At 34.0% G+C, this 25861-nt stretch overlaps 1 protein-coding gene across 17 annotated transcripts in view; it reads left to right on the forward strand.

Moving 5' to 3' along the window:
* CADPS2 (calcium dependent secretion activator 2) overlaps positions 1–25861 on the forward strand; it is a 741873-nt gene that overhangs the window by 576260 nt on the left and 139752 nt on the right. For 12 of the 17 annotated variants that reach the window (XM_072652868.1, XM_072652877.1, XM_072652869.1 and 9 more), the window contains exons 14-17: positions 7388–7489; positions 11422–11485; positions 15343–15466; positions 17566–17586. In XM_072652868.1, the coding sequence (XP_072508969.1) occupies positions 7388–7489; positions 11422–11485; positions 15343–15466; positions 17566–17586 (311 nt within the window). The remainder of the gene's footprint in view (positions 1–7387; positions 7490–11421; positions 11486–15342; positions 15467–17565; positions 17587–25861) is intronic. The other 5 variants (XM_072652872.1, XM_072652873.1, XM_072652885.1 and 2 more) reach the window with 1 other exon arrangement.

The following is a 25861-nucleotide window of genomic DNA, read 5'->3' on the forward strand; positions in this document are numbered from 1 at the left end:
ACTAAGACTTAAGAGATAGTGGTAATGGGTCACATGTTAAGGATGTATGTGTGGCCAAGGATAACTCAGAAGTCATGGCACTGCATGCCCTGGAAGTGCTTTCTCTCTTTGTAGAATCTTCACACAGCTTCCATTAGGTATAGCATCTTTGCTAGAAGGGCCACTCAGCTATTTCCTTTTTGAGGCAATAGTCTGGTCTCTTCACTGCTTTAAGGCAGCCACACTACTTGAAGTTCCTTCCTCTCTTGAGTAACTCTCTTGTATTTATGTCTGTCCTTGATTTTCTGCTGCTGGATGGGTGCAGTTCTTGTAGCTCTGATGGCATGACCAATAGAGGAGAAGAGAAAATACTTCCCTCTCTCTGCTGTCCTTTAGTACAGGTGAAGGGAGGTCTGCCTCCACAAAGCTGTCTCAATCCTAGATACTTCAACTGCTGAATGAATTATTTCATTTATGTTGCTGTTGCCCAGTTGTTTTTGTCACATCTGACTCTTCCTGATCCCATTTGGGATTTTCTTGACAAAGATACTGGAGTGGTTTGCCTTTCCTTCTCCAGCTCATTTTATAGATGAGAAAATTGAGGGCAACAGGGTTAGAGTGACTTGCCCAGGGTCACACAGCTAGTAAGTGTCTGAGGCGAGATGTAAACTCAGGAAGATGAGTCCTCCTGACTCCAGGTCGGATACTCTCTATTCACTGTACCACCTAGCTACTTCTTTTATATAGAAACCCAAAGGGTGTAACTAATGATTCATAATTAGCAATCATAAAATCTTTCCTATGATATAAATTGTCTTTATCCTGCGTTAGGGACATTGTAATTGTTGTAGGAAGGTTGTGGGAAAGTTCCTTAATACCTCCTTTATACTTTGGGATTAAATTACAATCAACAAGCATTTATTTAAGGCTTACTTAGTTTCTAGTACTGTGGTAAATGCTGGATATACAAAGGACAAAAGATAAATAGAAAAAAACCTGCTCCCTGCCCTGAAGGACCTCACGTTCTAAAGGTAGTGATGAAAATTCTTTCCTCATAATTTTGTTCTTGTAATTATCTAGAAGGTGAGTACAGATATGGAAGAAATGGTTTTTTAAAATTGGTTTCATTTACTTATAATATGAACAAGACTTTGAATTTGCTTATTTAAAACGACCATTAGTCACATATATGGTAAAGTGAGCTTTTCATGTTTTCTATATCCCCTTCAGATGTGGGTTTCATGTGGTTTTGTTGGTGCTGGGACACAGCAATATAATGGGTCTGATTTGTTAAGTTCCTACAAACAGTTCAAAAAAGGAAAACACTGTTTGTCAGATTGTTTGTTACATCCTTTCCTACTTTCTTATCTTTCTCTCCAGTTTTCCTGTTTTCTTTCAGTTCATCTGAGCCAACTGTTCCTTTATTTAGTCTTGTTCCTTCACTCTTTTTTCCTACCTGCCTAACAAGCTATCTCTCACTACCTTGTCACACCCATGATTAAAATTAATTTCTGCAAAAAAAAAAAAATCTGTCCTGTTCTGTTCCAGTAGGCTTGGAGATAAAAGATTGCAACTTAGGAACGCAGTCTATGACTATGGGTCATACCTACCTTCCCCTAGATATTTTGTCATTTTTTCATCAAAAAATTTTTTTAATTCTTTCTCCATATAATCTTTAATTTGTAAAAACACTAAGCAGATCAGTCATTAGCGAGAGTGCACACCAAATCAAAGCATTACCTGTCCCAGGCACTGAACATTAACGATTGAGTTCTGTATTGAAATAAAAATGCCCAAATTTTAAAGTAACTAAAATTTCTTTAGGCAATAAAACTCATTTAAAATATAGAAAGGTTACTATAAGTTGTTCCCTTTGATCTTTTTAGTATTATTATCTATTTTATATTATTCTGTTTATTATTATATGTTATTCTATAATTTTGTTATTATTATTTGAGCTCTTTTATTATAATTTTCTGTTAAATCTTATTCATACATACTGATCATCGTGGGTGCCCATAGAGTATCAGGGGCAACATTAAATGAGTTCTGAATTTGAAGTCAAAGGACCTAGATTCAAATACCAACTTTTGCCACTCACTGAGAATTCTTGAGAAATTCACATAATTTTTCTGGACTTCAGTGTACTCATATATAAAATAAAGAGAAGGGAGATGTCAGAGGAGCCAAGACCTCAAAGCCACTTCTAGTTCTAAATCTGTCCTCTAAAGACCTTTTCAGACTGCTAGTGGTTAGAGTGCTGGGCCTGGAGTCAGGAAGACTCATCATCCTGAGTTCAGATATGACCTCAGACACTGGGCAAGGTACTTTTTGCCTCAGTTTTCTCATCTGTAAAATGAGCTGGAGAAGAGAGGCAAACCACTCTAATATCTAGCCAAGAAAACCCCAAGTAGGGTCATGAAGAATCAGACATGAAGGAACATCACTGAACAAAGCAAAAAGACCTTTTTGGGTATTGATGCAATTTATTATTTCTCACATAGTAGATATCTACCATATGCTCTGATGTATTGTGGAAGCATACTTTTAATAATATTTTATAGGTAATATTAGCATCAAAGATAAGGAGCACTAAAATTAATCAGGAACACATTGAAGCTTGTAATATACTTCCTATAAGAGCCCTGGAAGAAATCTGCTGTCTCAAATAAGCAGTCATAGATGCTGGCATAGTTCAGGTGGTACTGATTGAACCAAATACTTTTTTAAAAGTTCAGTAATGAATTATTTTCAGGCTTACATGGTATTGAGTCATGTCAGGATAATGAATTAAACATAGAGGCTTCTTAAATTCATAAAATGAAAAAAAAAAGAATAGACTTGTACTGCCTAAAATAAGGTGTTTTTATGGTTGTTGGTACAATCCTATATACATTTTCTAATATAGGACTGTTAAATCTGCTACTTTCAAGTATAGTGATGGTAAGTATCCCAATATGATGTGCCCTATATACTTAAATTAATTTTTATATATTCTAAATCTGCTAGATCAACAAATCAGAAATCTCAAAAACAGTGCAGATCCTTCTTTCCATTAAGAAAGCTCATACAACAAACATGGCTAGAACTTATAAACCATTTTTATAATGAATAGAGCTTTCAAAAACTCCTTTTGTTTTGTTCTATGTGAAAAAGCACCATGCATAAGTATAAGCTCGGGTGGGACAGCCACAACTATTAGTCATGCTGTACTAAATCCCCTTTGGAAGAATGTTGGAAGAATGATTAATATGAACATTTGGCCTTTGAGTGCTTATTGGTTAAAGCAGAGAATAAATTCCATGTAATGGCTTGATTAATTACATTTTTAATTAAAAGGAGGAGTTTCACTTGAGAGATATTTTCTTTTTTGTAGTTACCTTAAACTCCATTCCTAAGGGACTCTCCTTCTATAGAAATCTCACATTGTCTATTACTGTCCTCTCTTTAGAAAATGAAAGACAGATGTGAATCATAGCTATCCTTCCCCACTCCCCACCTTCACCATTGGAACCATGTTGATATCTAATGGTCAGTGGATCATCATATGTTACTGTTTGGTCATTTAGTCATGCCTGACTCTTTGTGACCCCATATGGGGTTTGTTTGACAAAGATACTAAAGTGGTTTGTCATTTCTTTCTCCAGTAGGCAAAAGCAGAAGTTAAGTGACTTGCCTGGGGTCCTTCAATTAATGTTTTAAAAGGAAGTGAAGGAATTTGTTAGATTTTAAAATAATTAATATTTTTATTCTACTATGTTTTTACCAGTGATATTACAAATGTATACTTATGAAAAGATGCAGTTTTCATTGTTTTTATGTTGAGAAAAAAATTTTTTTCTTCTTAGATTTAAAAGATCATGATTTAATTTATTAATGAAGTTACTAATTCTAAATTACTAAATAGTAATAAAATTCTGCCTTGATCTTTAATTCTATCTATAAATGGATGTTAAAGTTTTATATAGAAACCTTTTTATCCATATTAAAAAATTTCCTATTTTTAATTTCCTATTCTTTCTACTTTCAGACCATAAAAGTTTCCAAATAATTTGTGCTTTATTAATATTATTAATAGTGTTTGTAATAATAATTTAGTGCTAGCTATAATCAGTAACACAAAACTTGGCTTAATGATGCTTTTCTAGTTTTTACATTTATCATTGCTAATATGTACAAAATCTAGATTTGTACATAAAGATTTTTAAAAAATATATAGTATCAATATGGAAATATGTTTTGCATGACTGCACATGTATAACCTATATCAAATTGCTGACCATCTTGGGAAGGGGAGAAGGAAAGGAATAAAGAATTTGGAACTCAGATTTTTTTAAAATTAATGTTAAAATTATTTTACATGTAATTGGGGAAATAAAACTTTATATGTATATGTATATCATATAATTTTATATATGCATGTACCTATATATACATATATATATAAACACTTATGATCAGCTAGCAGAATGTCTTGTGCGTACATATGCACTTAACAGATCAATCAAATGAATCCAGTACTTACAGTTTCATTGTTATATTCATTTAAGGCTTACTGAAAGTTCATACTTTAAAATGAGTCATTCAGTAATATCTGTATTTCATATTTAAGGTGTTGGCTTTCTTGAACTGAAATCTTAATGTGATAATTGATGTATTGAAATTATGTCATAATGACATGAAATATGTCAATTTCATTTGAAATTCTCATGGATTTTAAAGCTTGTAATTTCTGGTGAAAGGTTATATTTTTAAATAGTTTTAACTATCAGTATGTCTCAGCTGTAATTATATTATGTTTTAATACTAATTATGCTTCCTCATTTCTGGTTGGAAGTTCTTTAGAGTTTCCTTTGTAAGCTTGCTGTAGAAAACAATATCTGAGAGGATTACTTTGGATGAATGTACAGACTCTCCTTTCACTGGATAATATATATACTTAGTAATATGTGTCAATAATTTGGGGTGGAGGGCATTTTATACACTCATTATGAACTGCATATTCATTTAGCTACTTGGAGTATAATCAGCACATGTGAAGAAGTCTAAGTGGTAGGTGCTTTATTTAACATGCCAGGCTGATACCTCTCTTGATAATACATGCAGCAAAGTGACAACCCCTCAGTGTGTAAGACAATTCCTGTTGTGGTGAAGGCTGACCGATGTGACATTGTCCTGGCTTACCTTTCTCACATGTCACTGTGTAGACCCCTGGCTCCTATCTGTCATGTATATGACATGTCCCAGTGAGGTTTAATATGACAGAGCTCTTTATTTGAATCCTGTGATCATGATCTCACCTGACAACCCCAAGCATTAACAGTGAAATTCGCTCAGATACAACCATGTTGTGTCTGTCAGAGTGCTGAGGCAGAGTGTCATGCTGTTCATCAGAACAAGGGAGATAAGTTATTTGCTCTTTCATGTCAAGTTTGTGAAATACTAAAGCAATAGAAATAGTCACATGTATCTTCAGTACATTTGGTTTTATTGCTGTCCCTGGAATATTTGAAAATTCAAGGAAGTTATATGCTTGGACCCAACAAGTTAAGGAGAAAAATCTTTTAGCTGAAAAATAAAGTTGCTTCATGTGATGATGTCATGAACCTCTGGATCCCTAAGCTTTACCCTTGATGAATAAACTTAACCTCCCATTAGTTCTTGTGACTAATCTTCCATGAACGATTTTATGCTTGTTAATATTAAGACCAGGGAAACACCTGTGCATATCTATGTTTGGCATGTACCAGCTGCTCTGTGTAAGAAGGTTGATTTGTCAAAGTATTACCTGAGAAGTCCATTATTATAAAACTGTTTTCACCTTTCATCATCAGCTAATACTTAATTGCTATCCTTTTTTTATACTTTTCCCTCATTATAGAGGAACTTTTTTTCCTATTCTCTGAAGAAATAATGAATGACCAATATTTTGACATTTGGGTGTTTTTTTTTTTCTGTGAAAGGGTAAATTAAAATTCTTTCTGATGGAACAAATGTTACTGATAAATTATCCAGAATAGAAAATCAAACTTTTGGCATTTTATAAACTAAGGATAAGATATAATTGCAAGAAATATTTTTAAAGAATAAACCTTAGTAATTTCTAAATTTATATGTAAACACTTAAATGATTCATCTACACGTAGGAAAAATTCATTCCACTTGAGATGCTTTTGATCTGATTGCTGAATGAAAGGTCTTTATGTCATTGTGATTAAAATGCAACTTTTAAAATTAATTGCTTTAATTTTAATTGACTATAGTTAACAAGCATCAAAGATACATCTCCATATATATCACAATGAACACATCAAATATAAATGTGTCCAAAGTTATTAAAAAATGTTTTTTCTTTAATTCTCATGAAATATGCATTCCTTTTTTATCTTTTGTATATAATGACACATTTTAAAATGAAAAAAAGAAATAATGGGAAACAATCTTCCGCTTCTGATATTCAAGAATTAAAAGTGGAATCTTTAGAAAGTAGAATTAATAAGGACAGGAATTATTAATTATCACCAAGGACATATTATGAGGTAAAGATGGTAAAAATATGATTTATATCTAGTTCTTTGACCAAAAATATATTTATATTCAGAGTCAGAATTCAGTAGGAGAATCATAGGTGATCAAATTGTAGAAAGGATACAGCTAAAACTATAAATTCCTCTAATATAGATGTATCCTCACTTTCATTCTGAATCTGAATTAAGAAAGAATTATATTCAATCCCCAGTTTTCTTTAAATATTTGTCCTTTTGCGTGTATATACATACGTTTATATTTTAATTAAAAATATATATAATCCCAACAGCAGCAGGGGTTTCTAATTGCATACATAATATGCATTTCCCCCAAAAAAAATTTTCCTCCAGGTAAAAGTAAAAATTGTCACCATTATTTGGTATGAAAATAGTTAATAAATTTTAAAGTCCATTCAGTAGAATTTTATAATATTATAACTTGTACAGCATTCACTTCCCTTGCTAAATGTTTGGTACTACTAGAAAATACTATTCACAAGCATTTTCAAGGACTTTTCATTGTTTTCTGTAAATCTGGAAAATATTTCTCATAATCCATTACCTTGAACACTGGCTAATAGAAAATAGTTTAGTTCCTTTCATTCTAGGTCAGCACACGAAGGAAATGTTTGCAAATTTATCCAATGTATTTTATTTATGCAACAAGACAATCTGTATAATTCAAACTAATAACCTTTGTTGTAAGGGCTTTTCAAGACAAAAACGAGGTCAGAAAATGTCTAGATAATATAGATTATTGAAATTGTGTGGATCTGACATTAAAATACTTTGCAGATCCACACTGGATGCATAGCACCAAGCAACGTGTAAAAACAAAACTGTTGTCTGTAATTAAATGGTGTTTTCTCTCCCTTTTACAGACCTGATGGAATTGGAACTGTTTCTGTGGAAGAAAAAGAAAGGTTCGAAGAGATTAAAGAAAGACTGTCATCCCTTTTAGAAAACCAAATTAGCCATTTCAGGTATGGTTTCCCTTATGTTTATAAGGGTACTCTTCTCCAGTCTATCCAGCAAAGGATCATTCATAGTATTGCTTCCCTGCTCAAAAATCCTACAATGGTTCCCCAGTTGCCTACAGGATCACTTCCAGTATCCTTTGCCTTCTTAATGCAAAGCTTTCTGCAATGTCATTTCAATCTACCTTCCAGTGAGTACAGTGAAGGCTCCTTTCATTTGAAATTCCTTTCTCTTTCTCTTTTGGTAGCTCATCTTACCCATCTACCAAGGTTAAACTCAAAGTCCTCCTCTGAAACTGACCACACTGCTAGTTCCTAAAGTGACCACTACTTTCTCTGCCCTGGTCTTATTACTGGCAATCCATACCACACACTTGATGCATTTCTTATAGAGCCTTTCACTGGTAATTATCTTAACATGGTCACCTTCCTTGAGGACAAAGACCTTGCCATGTGCTTCTTTGTGGCCATGCACCTTGCACCTAAATAGACAAATTAAATATTAGAGAGAAGTGAACCACGGATTGGGAGGGCCTGGGATAAAAGACATCAGTAAACTTGTCCCTGGTAACAGAGGAAAGCAAATATCTACCTAGGACTAGAACAAAAAAGGAGTGAATTTTTGTGACTCAAAAATATGAGTGGGCTGACTAGCTCAATCAAGTTATTGTATTTTTAAAGAATTTCCACTTCATTCAGTTTTATATTTGACTGTTTTAACTCTAGCTTTCTGGCCATGAGAAAACCGCTTTACCTGTTTCCTTTACAAAATAAGATTATTAGTTTCTTCAAGCTGTAAATGACATTTTCATTTCTGTGCTAATACTAGCTTTTTATCATATGAAGAGATTGACATTGATAAGCCAAAAGAAGAAAAAGTCATGGGTTAACTTGATTATAACCTTCAAGTATCTGAAAGGTTTCATGACCAGTTTGAAAATAGGTTTTTTTTCCTCTATATGTATAGAAGAGGAAGAGGACTTACATTAAAATAGAAGAGATTTCAGTTGGATATTTGGAATAACTTAGGAGTAATTCTCAGGGAGCTGATACAGTCTAGAGAGTCATCCCCCCAAAATAAACCTGAAATACTTATTTCTTACATATTTATTTTCTCTTTTTTGTATTCATCCCATTTCTGTTAGACATATCTGATTCTATTTAGATTTTTCTTATCACAATACAATAAGTAAAGCTGTCTTAGGGATTTACTCAGATACGTTCATGAAAACAGGACCTCCACTGAATGACCTATTGAGATCTCCGCTATTTGATCCTTGAATGACCTTTGTCAAGATACTTATCCATTCCATCAGTTTTCTTATCTGTAAAGTAAGGGTGTTCTCTAAAGTCATTTCCAGTGCTAAATCCGTTACCCTATTATTCTTTCCAGCACAAAGGTAAAATCAGTGTACCTTGAATCTTGACATAGCAGCAGCTCAGATATTCTTTACCAGTCAACGTATATCAAAAAAGTTACAGCAGTAAAATTAGTTTTTGTTTAAAAAAATTCTTATGGTTCACCTATATAGATATGCAGATGAATATCTACATTATTCAAAAAATATTAAACAGTCCTGAAAAAATTGACAGGTGTCTCATGTCAAGCCAATATGTATATATATATGTATATGTTAAAAAGTTGGATGAAAAGAATTTTCTCCCTTTAAATATTTATGATATATATAAATATGTGTACACTTAAGATATAAGATATGTCTTTTAAAAGAATGAGTTTATATGGATGTTTGCATCTTTATATATGCATGTTTATAAATATACATGTTTGTGTGTGTATGGTTATATACACACATTATCTCAAAAGTCTTAATTCAATTTTAAGCTTTCATTGTTAGGCACTGACTTTGGGGCACCCTGAGTATGTGAAGAGCCCTAATAGTTTCTATACCTTATTGATGCAGGATTACTTCTACTGTATAAGTGTGTCGAAATATTTACATATATGTATGTAATGGAAGCTAATGCTAATTTAAAACTTACCCAGTGAAACTTCAGAGACCTGAAATGCTAAAAGTAATCTGGAGATAAGTAGCATTCCATTCATAAAGTGTGTTACCTACAGTTTAATGGCAATAAACAATAGAGAGAACAATGAGTGGATTATGCAAATGCACTGAAAAGATTTAGACAGGAGGAGGGAAATTTGGAGGCAAATTTGTGTTTTATTTTAAAATGGATTAAGGTTGTAGATATATAAGATGATTAGAATCATTTGCTAATTTGATAATAGGAAGGGCTACTGTCTCTCCCCATCAAGAAAGAAAGAAACCAGTCAGTTTAATAAATGTCTCCTTGCCTATTACCACCCTGCTTCCCCTCAGAAAAAAAGTGTGGAGGGTGGGAAAGGGATCTTTGGGGGGGATGTGTTAAGGGAGAAAATGTGGGAGAAAAACAAATAAATTATAGCAGCAGTTTTGAAGCAGTCTACTACCATATTTTTGTGACTGCGGTTGTAGGCTGTATATGAGATCAATAAAATTTAGCAAAACTAAAACTTGTGACAGCATGAACATTTTCATTTTAAAAAGCTATAAACTTTTTATTGAAATTATTTTTATAAAATTAACTGAATTTAAAATTGATTTCAAAGTGGAAAACAATTCTTTTTTTTATATAATAATATTGCCCCAGAGGTAAAGGTTTGTGAGTGGATTAAATGGTAATGAAACAGCTTGGTATAAGGGAAAGTATGCTGGATTTTGGAGTCCAAGGACCTGAGTTTGAAGCTTGACTCTGTCCTTACCTGTAGAACTATCAACAGTTCTAATCTGTAAAATGAAGGGGATGCAATCTGCAGTGATTCTAAATCAATGATTCAATAATCCTAGAAACCAAAAATTCTTAAGTGGAACAGTGAGTTTATATGAGGAGTCACTTTTAATCCTGTTTTCCTAGAGTATGGAAAACATGAGTCTCGTGTTTTGGTATCATTTCTCTATGTTTCCTAAAGGAAGATGGTTGCTTGTTGAAGTAGTATTTTAAAGTAAAAGTGCTTTTGATTATGAATAATCTGAAAAAAATTAATCCTATTTCTCAAGTTATCATTTGAAAGATGAATAAGTCATAGCACGGTGGCACTCAGAGACCAGTGTAGCTCCTGTAACATTGTGAAAGTTTTGCCAAACGTAGCTCACGAAAATAGGGAGAACCGAGCCTAGAACCCCCAGGACAGAAGTGGCTGTATCATGCTACGTTCTTAAGTGAAAGGAGGACTGAAGAAGACCATCTTCTAAAGAACAGTTACCACTTGGTGACCTCCTCACTCCTTTCTCAATCTGGTCTCTCTCTCCTCCCTCTTCTCCCCATGCATGTTCAGAGGATCTCTGTAACAGACAAAGAGCTGGTACATGAGAGATGTCGTATGGACTCTGGTCAAGGAGCTACTAGCTGGTGAGAGACAAGGAAAGGATTTAACTCTGTTATATGGAAAGGTTTATGAATAGAACAGAGGGGTAACTGCCAGGGAGCTGGAGAACCACAGTCTTGTTCTAGTATCTAGAATGAGGGGATCTGGTGCTTTTGTTTTTCAATTGCAGCTGTATATGTCTAACTTCATTTTATATGAAGATTTTTTTAAAAAGGAAGAATTTCTTACAAAATGCATTTTATTGCATTCCCCATCTTTATTCATGTACCACTTTTACGTTTCTTAAAGCACATCCTTGGAGCCCTTAACTATCAGAAAGGCATAGAATGCTACAGTCTGTTCACTGCACTAAGCTCTCTTACCATTTAGGACATGTATGGTAGGAAAGTGAACAAAACACATGCAGCCAAAAGCTTCCGTGATGAAAGGGTGAGATTGCTGTCCCTTCACTGGAATTCCACTGTAAATAATTGAACAAGGAATTAGTAGAGGAGCTTTTCAATGGATATAAAATGTTTGCCTCTTGTCTCTTTTTTGTTTGTTTTTAAAGATACTGCTTTCCCTTTGGACGGCCTGAAGGTGCTCTCAAAGCTACACTCTCATTACTCGAAAGGGTAAGTTTGTTTTTGAATTTTCATGTGCCTTGTCTTGTTATTATTGAACTAGTGAAAGCTATGTGTTTCTTGGCTGCTTTTTTTTTTTTTGTCTTTATGGTATTTCTCCTTTTCTCCATTATACTCCATCTTCAGCTCCTCCCCACCCATTAAAATTCTGTTGTAAAATGCTCTGCTGTTACATCTGTAGTCCTGTCTTCTGTACACCTTAGATTTCTTCACCCTCCTGTCATCCAGCTTATTTCTCCTCTCATGAAGCCATAGTGAGCCTTCTTGTCTTCTGTCCATTTTGAATAGCTCCATTACCCTCACAAAGATGTCTCTTCACTCTGCCCTTTTTGCTTTTCTACACATTCACTTCCTCCTCACTCTTAGGATATGTCATTGGTTTATTTCTGCCCATCACACCTCTTGTATCTCCCATCTTTTCTTCCATCTGTCCTCATAACACATCCATTCCTTACACGCAGAACATTTTTCCATTCAATAGTAATTAGCTCTTCTCCTTCTTTGTATCTAAAACTCATTTCAAGATTCATTTCTCCAATGATACCTAATCTAATGCACCATCAATTGTTGTTCAACATGTAGAAATCGGTTTTCCCATAACAAGAGAAAAGAACACAGGATTTCGTCCTTTCATATTAAAAGTAACATTATTCTAAAAGTGTATTTCTCTGTCTCATTTAAAATACAGACATTTTAAAGGAAGAAACTATTTTATGTATTATAAACAATTAGAGTTGTGCTTCAAAGTGCCATTTCTAGATAGCTGGCCACAGAGTTAGAAAGACCTGGGTTTGACTCTTGCTTGCTTCTGACACATTCAAGCTATACGATGTATAACTTCTGGCTACTTGTTTGATATGGGAGTATTCTAAGCAACTCTCTAAACTCTCAGTCCCGGAAGAAGGGGCAGTACTGAATAAGTAGAGGGAATTTCTTCATTGAGACTTCCTTATACCAATAAAATCATATAAGAGGCATGACTGGAGGTGTTAATAAGGGAATGGGTATATAGAAATAAGATAAGTCCTGCTTGTTCTATCTTAATAGAACAATTAATAAAATTAATTAATAATTAATAAAATTAATTTAATAAATTAATTTAATTATTAATTGGAGAATTTCAATAGCTCATGGATTGATCTCATAGCTCTGATTTACTGGCCTCCTTTGACAGTTTTTATCCTTTCTTATGCTAAATTCATTTTGGATATTTCATTACACATCAGTACCTTTCCAATAGGAAAAAGATACAAACTCCATTCCAGGGAAAGCTAAAACTGGTTGCAAAAATAAGATCTTTGGATTCTGTATGGATTTCATATTCTCGCCCTGCTCTTCATTGCCTCATTCCTGATTATTCTACTTCATGTAGGCAAGCTGGAATTGAAAAAGCTGGTGTAGTAGCTTATTGTTCGATTTAGATTTTCACAATATTGGAAATTTATATTGAAAAGCTTCGGGCTGTAAATTTTGAAAAGTCTGGGTAAAAATGTGCTGAGTTGACAACAACTCTTTCTCATTTCACATTTGGAAGTGGCAGTCTCTTGGATGTACTCACTGTTCAAAGCCCTGTTCCTTCGCTAGGTTTCCATGGAGTAGAAAAAAGTGGCAATAAGAAACTTGCTGCTAATCATATTATCTGGCCAGTAATGAAAGATCATCTTTATCCCAATTTGAATTACTCCATAATGCTGGCAGAATTAGAGAGAAATATTTGGGGCCACTTATTCTACCCTTTTCAAATGTTCTTATTAGTTGGTGTAGAAATAGTCACCCTTCCCTACGTCTAAACCTCTACCTCTCAAAAAGCCACCTTTCAAACTAGAACTCCAATGGCTTATATGTAAAAAGAAAGCACGTAAAGAAAGAGAAGCAGAAGAAATTTAGTAGATCACTTTTTTAGCAGCTCTTGACTTTTTATACTCTCCTTTCCAGGAAGGTATTAGATTCCTCCATTTGGCCAGCTGTGCTATGAAATTTTGCTTGATTTAAATATTTTTTATATTAATAAAGTAGTAGTGAATCACATTCTGAGTATTTTTAAAATATCTTCCCTAATAGTTGAATTCACCATTAGAGGCAGATGATGGGAAAGTCACTTTCAATTCAATTTTGATGTTTCTTTGATAACGGTGAGAGTTTAACATGGTAGATGTCCAGCTGTGGAGCCAGGAAAATTAAGGTTCAAGTCCTTTCACTGACACATCCTAGCAGTTGTAGCACAGGCGAATCATTTAACCTCTACAAGTCCCAGACAACAGTCTACACAACTCTGAGTTACAGACTGGTTACTTATCTGCATCAAGGGAGGCAAATCTATACCTAGACCCCCTTCCCCCTCTTTTATCTAAGTCTCTGCTCCACTATCCTTGTAAGTATTTCTGCCTTTCCAAGCCCAAGTTTTTTCTTCTGATTCCCTAGACCAATTGAAATTAAGGATCTGCCTCTCCTTCTGCCCTCACAAAAGGGGACAATGCTAGTTTGAGATATATAGCTTCTTAACCCATGGGCCAATGAACCACAAGGATTATTCAGGCAGTAGAATACCTTGTGTCTGACATGAAGTCCCAATTATATGTCAGAGTGTTTTTGCTTCATAAGATTATGTGAAGAAAAAAAATGAATCTGTGATGAGACTGAATTTTGCTTTCATTTTAAAATAGCCAGAGAAATGTTGATTAGTAAAATTATAACATTCTACCAAGGTCAGCATAAAGCTGAGATAATTCAAAACTAGAATCCCTGATGATAAAGAAGAAAAAAAGAAATAGAATAATAAAGATAGAAACTGGTAATTTTATATTCCTGTAGCATTTACACCAAGATAAAACATTAATAGAACAATGAATTCACTAAACAGATACACTATATTTGAAAATTACTACATTTTTCATTTTGTGTCCACATTTTCACACTATTTGCTTTTTTAAAAAAATTTTTATTAAAAACAAGATAACAGAACCTTATGGAAGATATAAAGGGTTGGGGCTGTCTTAACAAACATTCAGACATGTGCATTGAAACATATTTTATTGAGAAATATGCATCCATACCTGAGAATTAAGGGAAAGAATTCATGGTCATTATTTAACTGTTTAAGTAGACAGTATGATATGAAATCTCTTTTAGGATAATGTTTATTTAAAGTTTGAAAAACTAAGCATTCATCTTTTAAATTAATTTTCACTTAGTTATCTTTTAAGAGAAATAAAGAAGACATGATTTTAGAGTTCAATAAACAGTAGTAGATACATACCTTTTTAATCTTTCAGAGAAAGGTTAAATGGATACACATGGGCATTAAAAATGTCAACAAAATATTTTCCAAGACTAAGGAGCTTTTCCTCTACTTTCAGTATATTGTCTCATCAATAATAGCAGTTTACAGTAATTAAGAATACATCTATGAGAGAAAAGAAGGTCTTAATCCTAAAGTAATTCACACTGCTCATCTTTGGCAAATTTTTGTTGTTGCTTTTTTGTCATCTCATGTATTACTTAGTGCAGCACTCAGAAAAGCTGGGCTTTGAACTTAGGGTATGCTTTTCAAACTTACCATTTTTGTCTTTTCTCCTGCACTATGATCCTGACCTACAATTGCTGCTACCTTGGATGGTCTTGAGTGTTCCCAGAGAGTGGCTGACAATTAATACAAAATGCTGACATGACATTTGAAAGGTTTTGATACATTTAAGAAATGAGGGTTCAGATGAGGAATGGAATGTGTTTCAGATGACAAGCAATAGCCCATTTACCAATTATTATTCCCTTTAATGTTGTCTAACACTGCTTACTATAAATATTAGAGTTGAAGATGCTTTATATGATTTGTTCCTGTTTTTTGGTAGGTTTTAATGAAAGATATTGCCACTCCCATACCAGCAGAAGAGGTGAAGAAAGTGGTCAGAAAGTGTCTAGAGAAGGCTGCCTTGATCAATTACACTAGACTTACAGAATATGCCAAAATAGAAGGTCAGTACAGTGAGCAACTGCCAAAGTGGCTGTGGGAGCCAGCAATGCCTATTAACTGACTATTCTGTGAAAAGTCTTTTCCTTTTCCTGAACAAACCTGTACCATAGCAAGGGGAAATGTCTCATTAAAATCTCAGCTGGTGAACTGTAGAGCTTTTTCCTATTCATTGCTTTAATATGCCTCCTGGGACTTCGCTTGAATGAAAGACCCAGGCTTCGTGCTTAAGTTGTCCTTTGTTCTTATTTTGAGTTTTCAAGAAACGAAAAGGTGTTTTCATGGGTTGTATTTTTTAGCATTACTGTAAGTATGTCTGACATTTAAACTATTGGCAGTATATTCTCTCCTGATCGATAATAATGCAATGCCATGTGAGATTGTTTTCTGATGTTCTGTACTCATGCTTAGAAATGAGAAACTTGTTGATATCGTCAGTACTGAAATAAACTGATAGAACTACCCAGAGCTTTTAATTGCTTGCAATATATTAATGTATTTGAAAGATTAGATCTCATGAGAGAACTGTGCTTTTTTTTGTCTTTCTTTGGATTTTATTCATTAAGGATAATGATCTTTAGAATAATTTTAAAAGGATATTGAAACTTGTGGCATGGGCACAGAACTAAATTATTTTCTTAAGATGCATAAACTGAAATAATTTAAATGGAAGAGAAATGGATTGTGATAGTTTGTTTAAATAACCATAACATAATGTTTCATAATATACATATGGAACTAACTTTGGGAGAAGAAAAAGCCTTTCGTTAATGATTTTTCAGATATACACGTCTAACAAATAAATAATCAGTATTTTAAAATCCTCAATAATTTTTAAATATTAAAATGTTCATTGTAGAGTTGGTATATAAGCATTAGCTAATTTTAAAATTGCTATCAAAATCACATAAAATGAAATAAGGATGATATGATTAACTGTAGTATGAATTCTTTTTCTCTCCAAATCTGGTCAGGCTCTCTGACAAGCATGAGTTAACCAACCTCCTGAGTGATTAACAAAAAAAGCCATCCCATCACTATAGCAACCAATATTATATCACGAGAGTAACAACATGAAATCTCCTTAGTTACCAGTTTAACATCATTAATTATGATATCATGTTGTGTTAAAGCAAAAGCGATGAATATTAGATCATTTGGAAGAAATGAGAAAGAAATTTCTTAGTATTCAGTTTCTGAATACTCAATGAAATAATTTTGAGGGGTTGGGGATATTGGGTTTTCTGAAAATTGATAAAGATAATGAATGTAAAAATAGACTTCATAACCTTTTAAAACTATATATAAGGTAGAAAGTAGAATCGAGAGAAAGACATCCACAGATAAATTTAGCTAGTAAAAAATAATTTTGAAGAAATGACCTGAAATCTATATACTCATAGGAATGCTTTTTTCTCCATTAAAATCCATGTAATTTATTTCATTTGGATCACTAATTTATCCAAGAATATTTAAAGAGAGCAAGGACTTTTATATTCCTTCCTATATCTTATAATCTTTCTCTGTTTCTGAGCTATAGTAGCCATTCTCATATGTAAACTTTAAAAATTTATTATTCCATATACATTTAACCAAGACTTATCCTCACTAGTGAAATAAACAGAACTCTAGGCCCAGAGCACAGGTAATGACAAGAAACAGCACCTGTTTATATGTTTGAAATATGAAACTAACTCCTTTAAATGAAGGTTTATGGTTTCTTTGTCATATATTCCTAATAGGGACAAAATACAATGGACAGATTCATTTTCTTTCTTCTACTGGTATCATTGATAAGATAATAATGTCAGTTATGGGACCATTCCCAGAACATGGTCAAATGGGAAAAACAAACTTTCCCCTTTCAGAGATAAGAAGTGCCTGTTTATCAAAGGAAAAAACAAATTCTGTTGGCTTTAGCTTCTGAGGAGAAAGAATCATTACAGTTATATCTGGATTACACCTAAAATCAAATCACATTCTGTTGAAAATAGAAAATGAGGAACATTTTTTCTGTAACAGATTGGCCTATTATACTGATGTGATTTTATATGGAATAATGTTCATTTTTTTTCCCTCTAAATTCTTTTTGCTTATGTTTTAGGCCCAGCAGAAAAGGAAACAGGTGATTAACCAATCCCCTGCATGCACATGCCATTGTCTGTAGTGTGGTGTGGTGATGTTGTGGTGTTGATGTACCAATGTCTTGCTTTTTGATTTTTTAAAAAATTATACCATTTTGGCCAGAATACAGAGAAGACCTTGGTGGTATATGAGCTAACAATAGCTGAGTGAGCATTCAGTGCAAACACAAAGTTCAGCAATTGATACTACCTTTCTTTATGGGGTTAGGGAAGAAAGACTATAGGTTCAAAAGATGTGAATTTCAGTGTGAGAACCTGAGTACCCTGAGTCAGTAAGCATGAGCTCTTGCACATACATACACACACACACACGCACATACACACACACGAGAGAGAGAGACAGAGACAGAGAGACAGAGAAAGATCTTTATTACTGCTAAAGATAAGATGGAAATTAATGAGTTTAGAATACATGAGATTTATATTAAATGAAAAGTAAATAATTCCTAATACTGAATACTTGGATAGACCAATGAGCTCATGGATGTGGGGGTGGGTACACATCAATGCAAGTGATGATCCGTCTGTACTATGGTGTTCAATTCTTGTCCATGTCCTTCTGTAAATCCTCCATTGAGGTCCTATCTACTGCCTAACATCCTGGAAGCCATCATGAACCTCTTTTAGCACTTGTTAGGGTTGTTAAAAATAGAAATCAGTAATTGAGCGAGGCTTGTTTCGTCAAGAAGTTTAAAAAATTACCTGGGATACGTTAGGTTGCAGTTTTCCTGACAGTACTCAAGAGAGCCTTTCTTGTCTTGTTTTTGTGAGTTTAGAGTAAAATTTACTTAAAACTACTTAGATGTGTAACTGAAGGTTTCCAATAAATTCTCATCTTTTATTTTTTCTAGTTATCTCTTCTTTCCTGCAACCAACTATCATGTTTACCTAGTTTTCTACAATAGAGTGTTAAAGAGAAACTGAGGCAGGAAAAGGAAAAAGAAACTACTGTCAATGATTGCTAAATATGGTGCTAAATAGAATACGTAGATTAGTAAGAACCATGGGTCTCCAATAACAAACCATTTTGAGTATAAAGTGTGCAGGACAAGAAGTCAAGAATCCTTACAAGACTAATTACTAGCCCTGTCACCTCAAACAGGTCATTTAACCTCTCTAGAGCTCGCTATCTTTATCATCAAACTAGAGAAGTTGGACCAAGTACTCTCTATTAAAAAATTCCTTACATTTGTGTAGCACTTTAAACCATTCCCTCAAGATCTTACCTCAGTACTTCAAAAACTCTTGATTTCACCAATGTTGGTATTCCCTATACTCACAGAGATAACAGTCTCCACACACATTATCAAATGGTCTAATTGAGTTGCTATTTCCAAATAATTAATAATAATAATAATAAGTTGATATTGCCAAACAAAAACAATAACAATTATAAAACTTTATGGCCAGTCTTCAGATAATAAGCATCTCTCTATAGACTAATCCACAGATCACAGGTGATCACCAAGACCCCACTCAAAGCCTTTCCAACTTAGTAGGACCTGTCAAAGCTCATCAATAAATGGCATGACTTTTAAGAATCCTGGATCACCCTCACATCACAGTGCAGCTCCTAATTAGATGATTGTTTCAAAATCTGTTATGCATTTTATCTTCCCGTGGCTCCTGAAGTTAGCAGAGCAGGTGGTATCAATCCTGTTTATAGCTGAAGAAATTGAGCCCCCAAAAGGTTAAGTGGTTACAATGAATGAGTTGCAGAGCTAGAATGAGAACCCTGGGTCTTCTGACTCCTTAACTATCTGTGCCACCATTGTAGCTTACTCCTTCTCAATGTGAAAGTGAGGATGAGTCTTCCTAGAATATGGAGCACAGCAGCCATGTGGTGTTTCTCCTTTTCAACTACAAGGAAGACAAGTATTCTTCCCACATCCCTTGTTTAACTTCTACCTAATCTGTCTGCCATATATATATTTAAATCTCACTAACTAGAAAATAAGAAACTCAAGCAAAATGATTTTTATTGATTAGGGCTGTCTCCTCAGAAGTAAAAAAGAACATAAAATTCAACTTCATTCATTTAACTATCTAGGGAAACCAGACTGAATTACTGAACATTTTAGATTTTATAGTATTTTAAAATAAATGCAGGTACATTATTTCCAAGTACAGCAATAATAATAATTGGCATTTAAATAGATAGTGCTTTGAATTTTGCAAAGCCTTTACTACCCTTCATCATTTGAACCTCCCAGCTACCCTTTAGGATAGAAAATGTAGGAATTATTATTGTCATGTTACAAGGGGGAGTCTAAGTCAGAGAATTTAAATAATTTCCCAGTTTATAATAATTTAATAATAATAATAATTTAATAATTAAATTCCCAATTTTAAATAATTTCACAGTTTATAAGTGGAATAGGCAGGAATTGAAGCCAGATCTTCCTGACTTTCAAGTCCTGCAGTCTTACTAACAAAATATTACCTAGAAGAAAGATTTATGAGACTGTCTTTTTAAATTAAATATTTTAATGATTATTCTTGAAAATGCTTTAAAACAATTAATTTTCTTAAACATTTTACACTTTCTCCAGTTTTATTGAAGCCATGAACTTTAACTAGGAAGAAAGGGTTTGCCAAGGAAGGGAGAAATTCAGTCCAGCCTCTATGGGCTTATCGGAAATCCAGCTCTGGTAGAATCCAAGCTAATGAGGTTTCAATGTAGATACTTGACTTGTATTACAAGGACAAAATCTGTGCAGTGTAACTGGGGCTTCTCTTCCTGTTCCCCTGTTCCTTAGCCTTTAACATGGTGAAATAACTGGTCTCTTACCTCTCAGTAGATGGTCAAGCATCATATCTGATTCATTTCTTTTAGTTAAGCTCATTCACATTTCCATGAGTAATTCAAATTTGGCAGTTATTTCTAACATAGCACCTTGTGTCCTGAACAAGTTATAGAAATATTTCAGATTCTGAAGATTATCTGGTCCAACACCCTTGCTTTTACAGCCTGAGGCTCAGAGAGCTTGTGACTTGTGTAAAGTTACCCAACCTAGGTGCTGGCAGGATTAGTACTAGAACCTACATTTCCTGATTCATGAGCCAGTGAGTTTTCCATTTGTCCCCTTATAAGGAACTGGTTTCTACTTTTGATGAGGATAGAGGTAGTCAGGGTGGGGAGACAAGGTTATGAAGGACTTGATAACCATTTAGTAAGTGCCTACTGTGTGCCAGGCTTTGTGCTAGACACTGTATCAAATGATATAAAGAATTAAAAGGGCTCCATTAACTATAAAATGTACTCTAGATGTGACCTATTTCCAGATATAGACTGATTCACAACACATTAGCTTGACTCATAGTATGTCAACCCTGATATAGCCAATGAGAACATCTGTCTCAGAAACAGGAAGAGGAGTTAAAGAAAGGATTGTTCAAACCTCCCCCACTGAAACCTTTCTACTACTTATTTGAGGCAGCATGTAACTGTATTACAAATTATTGTGCTAGAATAAAATTAGGTGTTCTTTCAGAATTTGAAGGCACTTAACCAAAAGAGATACCCAAAATGTGGAGCAGCAAAATGATGCAGGATCCAAGAGACCCAAAACTTGGAACAGGCTAAATACTCATCAGGCTACTGTACCCAGAGTATTACTGCATATTTCAGATGTCTCTCAAATTAAACTCAGCTTTCCATTTTGACCTGTGTATGACTTTATTCAGTCCTTGTACGTTATGCAAAACCTTCAGTAGAAGTACAAATTAATGAAGATTATAGGTTTAAAAACTTCTTGTACATGAATTAAACCCACTGATCTTTAAAAATCTTGTCCTCTGTATCTCCCTTTGGGTCTTGTTTGTATATTCAAAAAATGCTAATGCTCCATATTGGGGACTAGAAATAGAGAACATACATCATGCATATGTGTATTATTGTCACAGTTGTTTTAGTTGTAATATTATTTCACATGAAGTGAATATATATATGTTTTCCTTGTTACTAAATAGAAAAATGGTTGTTGATTTAGAATATTACAAAGATAGACAATTTACTTTCAGTTTTATAAAACTGTACAATGACTAGAAACTCTAGTTGCATTCACTCTCTTTTTAATTAGAGGCTTAAACTGCACATTGAAACAAACTCATTTTTATGACCATGTTTTCTGGACCACATACCTTATGGGTGAAAAATCATCCATCATTTTTTAGACTGAAAATAATTTATTTTCAGCTCAGAGAATTATATGTATATGAGAACTGCAGTCATAAAAATGAATGTTAATTCATTGTTTTCTGATCCCCTGCTGAACCACCCCCCAACACTGAGTATCATATTGTTCCAGAAAACAAAAGAAGGAAGACTGCTCCTTAGAGCTTGTCATGACTGTGATCCTTTGCATAGATTTGGTATCTATGCTTATTATCAATGTAGAAATGCAGAGGTGCCCTAGACAAAAGGTACCGCACAGTGAACATGCAAATTCTTTGTGTGGTGAGAATCTTTTTCAGCACTCTGGTTGCCAGGTTCCCAGGTCTAACCCCCAAGTGCTCTTATTTTCCCAGTGTCTCAATTGAACTGTATATAGAGTGCTTTCCCAGAAGGCTGTGCATGCTTACTTTCTTTAAGGGTGGAAGTTGAACAGTAAGCTGCCCTCACACCATTGAGATGTTTGCAATCTGTATGGCACTTTAACTTAGTACTCCATTATCAGAATATAATGAGGAATGTAAAATTCAAATAAAACAAATATCTGTTCTGCCGAAGACTTAGCGTGTGCATTAGAAAACACAAAAGCTCAAACGTCCCATGCTGTCCTATAAATGATGTTGCTTTTTTTCCGGAAGTGGCTAATTTATTAACACTCCTAAAATTATAACATAAGGCTATATTATTCCTTTCCCACTTACCATGCAAAAGTTTCAGAAATTTCTCCTGGGAATTTGATTCAAAAATATTATTCCTGTCCATATATTTAAGGAGTCTTCTGAAATAGAATTAAAAGATCAGTATCATGTGACCCCATCAGTAGGGAAAGTGCTTTGACAGGTGAGTTGTACATTAAAAAAAATCACCTGAATTCTTACCCTAAAGAACATCCAGTTGAAAATTAACTTCATTTCAAGTGAGATGCCCAGGCTTACAAGGGAACCATAGCTTGAAAGCATAAGTTTCATTATTCCCTCCATGAACAAATCATTCATGGGCTTGGCTTTACTTCTGGATAAAATAAATGTCTCTCTCTCCTTGAGCAGAGGACTGAGCAAGTTATTGACATTTATTTGTAATTTGAAGCAAGGCAAGGCAAGAAGCATGTATTAAACACTTAATATGTGCCAATCCTCATGCTAACTTCTAGAAATACTCATACCAACACAAGCAGAAAGGCAACCCGTGCCCTCAGTTCTGACAGTGGAAGATAAAACATAAAGGAAGCTAAATCACAGGAAAGAGGAGCATTGAAAGGAAGTCTGGAGAAGATGAAGACATGACTGGCCTGGGCATTTTCTTTACATGGAAGTTTTGGGGGGAACCAGCTAATTGGAGGAATCAGGAAACTTGGGCTCAGAGAGCTCATTATACCTTATCCAAAGTCACCCAGGTTAGTTAGTGACAGTGTTGGCACCACAACCCTCAAGTCTGATAACAAAGAAAAGCTTTTACAATACAGTTTGAACTCTGCTCATGTGAAGTGCTTCATAATTTGGACTAGGACCAGGTTAAAGTCAATTTTTGTGCTATCCATAGCACAGAATTTTGATAAGTAAAAGTGGCATAGAAATATTTAAGAGACATGAGAGAACAAGCTTTTCCAATGGATTTATATACTTGACCATTGTCTTTTTGCATATCTGTAATTAAGATGCTCATTTTTCCTTTTAGCTGTCATTTATAAAGATATTTCAAAAACTTCTACCTTGATCTATATTTAGTCTAATCCTATTCACGTGTATGTGTGTATAAAGGGAATATCTGAACTGCATTTTTATAAACACTTTGTGAGTTATAGTTTTTACTAAGTCAGAGGCCTTTCCTCTAATAGTTGGAAATAGGTGAGGTTTTCCTATTATATTTGCCCCGTGCCACCTTTTCTTCCTCCCTTCTAAAATCAGATAAGGTCATCAGAATTTATCGTGGCAAAAACAGCGCAGCAAATGCTGTGCCCTGAGATTTGGGATTTGAAGATCTCAGAAATGGAAAGCATCTTTAATGCCTTCATTTGTGTTAAGACAGTAGAACTAAGTGAAAACTGTAGGAATGACTAAGTGAAGAAGCAAAGAAGAATTATTTGTCTGTACTATGCAAGGCCTTTATATGTGCTCTCCAAGGCTTTATGTGTACCTCCAGTTAGCTGACACAGTTAGCTATATTCTGCTGCTGCCTGCCCTAAGTGTCACTGATTCAGAAGACCATCCAACAGAAAAGTCAATTGAAGGCATGAGAAGAAAAACTCTTACCCATTTTATTTGTCCTAGCAGCATATTTGTTATGATTATTAAACAAAAGATTTGTTTCTAAAGTAGAATTCTATTGAGACTCTAGTGAAAACAAGTTTTTTAAAGGTTAATTCAAATGTAAACACATCAAATTAGAAGAGCTCATTATATGACATACTCAAAAACACTTTACCTAAAAATAGAAGTTCACTATTGGAATTCACACTTGTTGAATCACACAAAGTATAACTTATTAAGTTATATATAGAAGTAAATATATATAATATATAAAAGTTATATGTATAAAGTATCATTATATTAAAAATATAGAATATATTGCAAAAGGAAGTTTTGATGATGGTCTGTTGGAATTTATTAAAACTTTATTATAATACTGTTTTTCAGGATACAATAAAAAGTTAGAAGTGAAACTGCTTTATAATAAAAAAAAGTTTTATGGTATTTTGAAAATTATACTTATAGATGATATTCATACTTTGAGGTTTGCAAAACTCTTTGCCTATATTATCACATTTGATACTCCAACAACTGTCTGAGGTAGGTGTTATTTTTGTTCTTTTTATTGAGAAAAGCTAAATGACTTACCAGGATTCCCCAACTAGTAAGGATCTGAGGCTGAATATTTTGAAGTTAAATCTTCCTGATCCCAAGTCAGTCATTCAACTCACTTGGTCACTTACTTAGAATGATATATGTTAATTTCTATTCTGTAGAAGTGTTGGAACAGGATTCCTAATTATTTGATGGTGATAAAGGGGAAAACCTTTGATCATTCATTAATTTATTGAACCAAAGATGAAGATAGATAAGTAATCATCCACTTCCTAATGCATTTTATTTGAAATGGGAGCTGAAAGTTTTCCATTCTTTATAGACATGTGGGAATTATAGTTTCAAGAGTTACAAATATTGTCTTTCCATGTAGGAATGTAAACTGTTCATCTTTAGTAAAGTCCCTTATGACTTCTCTTTGCTGTTTGCCTTTTCATGCTTCTCTTCATTCTTGTGTTTGAAGGTCAAATTTTCTTTTCAGCTCTGGTCTTTTCATCAAGAATGTTTGAAAGTCCTCGATTTCATTGAAAGACCATTTTTTCCCCTGAAGTATTATACTGAGTTTTGCTAGGTAGGTGATTCTTGGTTTTAGTCCTAGTTCCTTTGACTTCTGGAATATCCTATTCCATGCCCTTCGATCCCTTCATGTAGAAGCTGCTAGATCTTGTGTTATCTTGATTGTATTTCCACAACACTTGAATTGTTTCTTTCTAGCTGCTTGCAATATTTTCTCCTTGACCAGGGAACTCTGGAATTTGGCCACAATGTTCCTAGAAGTTTCTCTTTTTGGATCTCTTTCAGGTGGTGATCTGTGGATTCCTTGAATACTTATTTTGCCCTCTGGTTCTAGAATCTCAAGGCAGTTTTCCTTGATAATTTCATGAAAGATGATGTCTAGGCTCTTTTTTTGATCATGGCTTTCAGGTAGTCCCATAATTTTTAAATTGTCTCTCCTGGCTCTATTTTCCAGGTCAGTTGTTTTTCCAATGAGATATTTCACATTATCTTCCATTTTTTCATTCTTTTGGTTTTGTTTTGTGATTTCTTGGTTTCTCATAAAGTCATTAGCCTCCATCTGTTCCATTCTAATTTTGAAAGAACTATTTTCTTCAGTGAGCTTTTGAACCTCCTTTTCCATGTGGCTAATTCTGCTTTTGAAAGCATTCTTCTCCTCATTGGCTTTTTGAACCTCTTTTGCCAATTGAGTTAGCCTATTTTTCAAGGTGTTATTTTCTTCAGCATTTTTTTGGGGTCTTCTTTAGCAAGGTGTTGACCTGCTTT

The sequence above is a fragment of the Notamacropus eugenii genome, chromosome 3 (assembly GCF_028372415.1).
Source record: "Notamacropus eugenii isolate mMacEug1 chromosome 3, mMacEug1.pri_v2, whole genome shotgun sequence".
In the NCBI taxonomy this organism is placed as follows: domain Eukaryota; kingdom Metazoa; phylum Chordata; class Mammalia; order Diprotodontia; family Macropodidae; genus Notamacropus; species Notamacropus eugenii.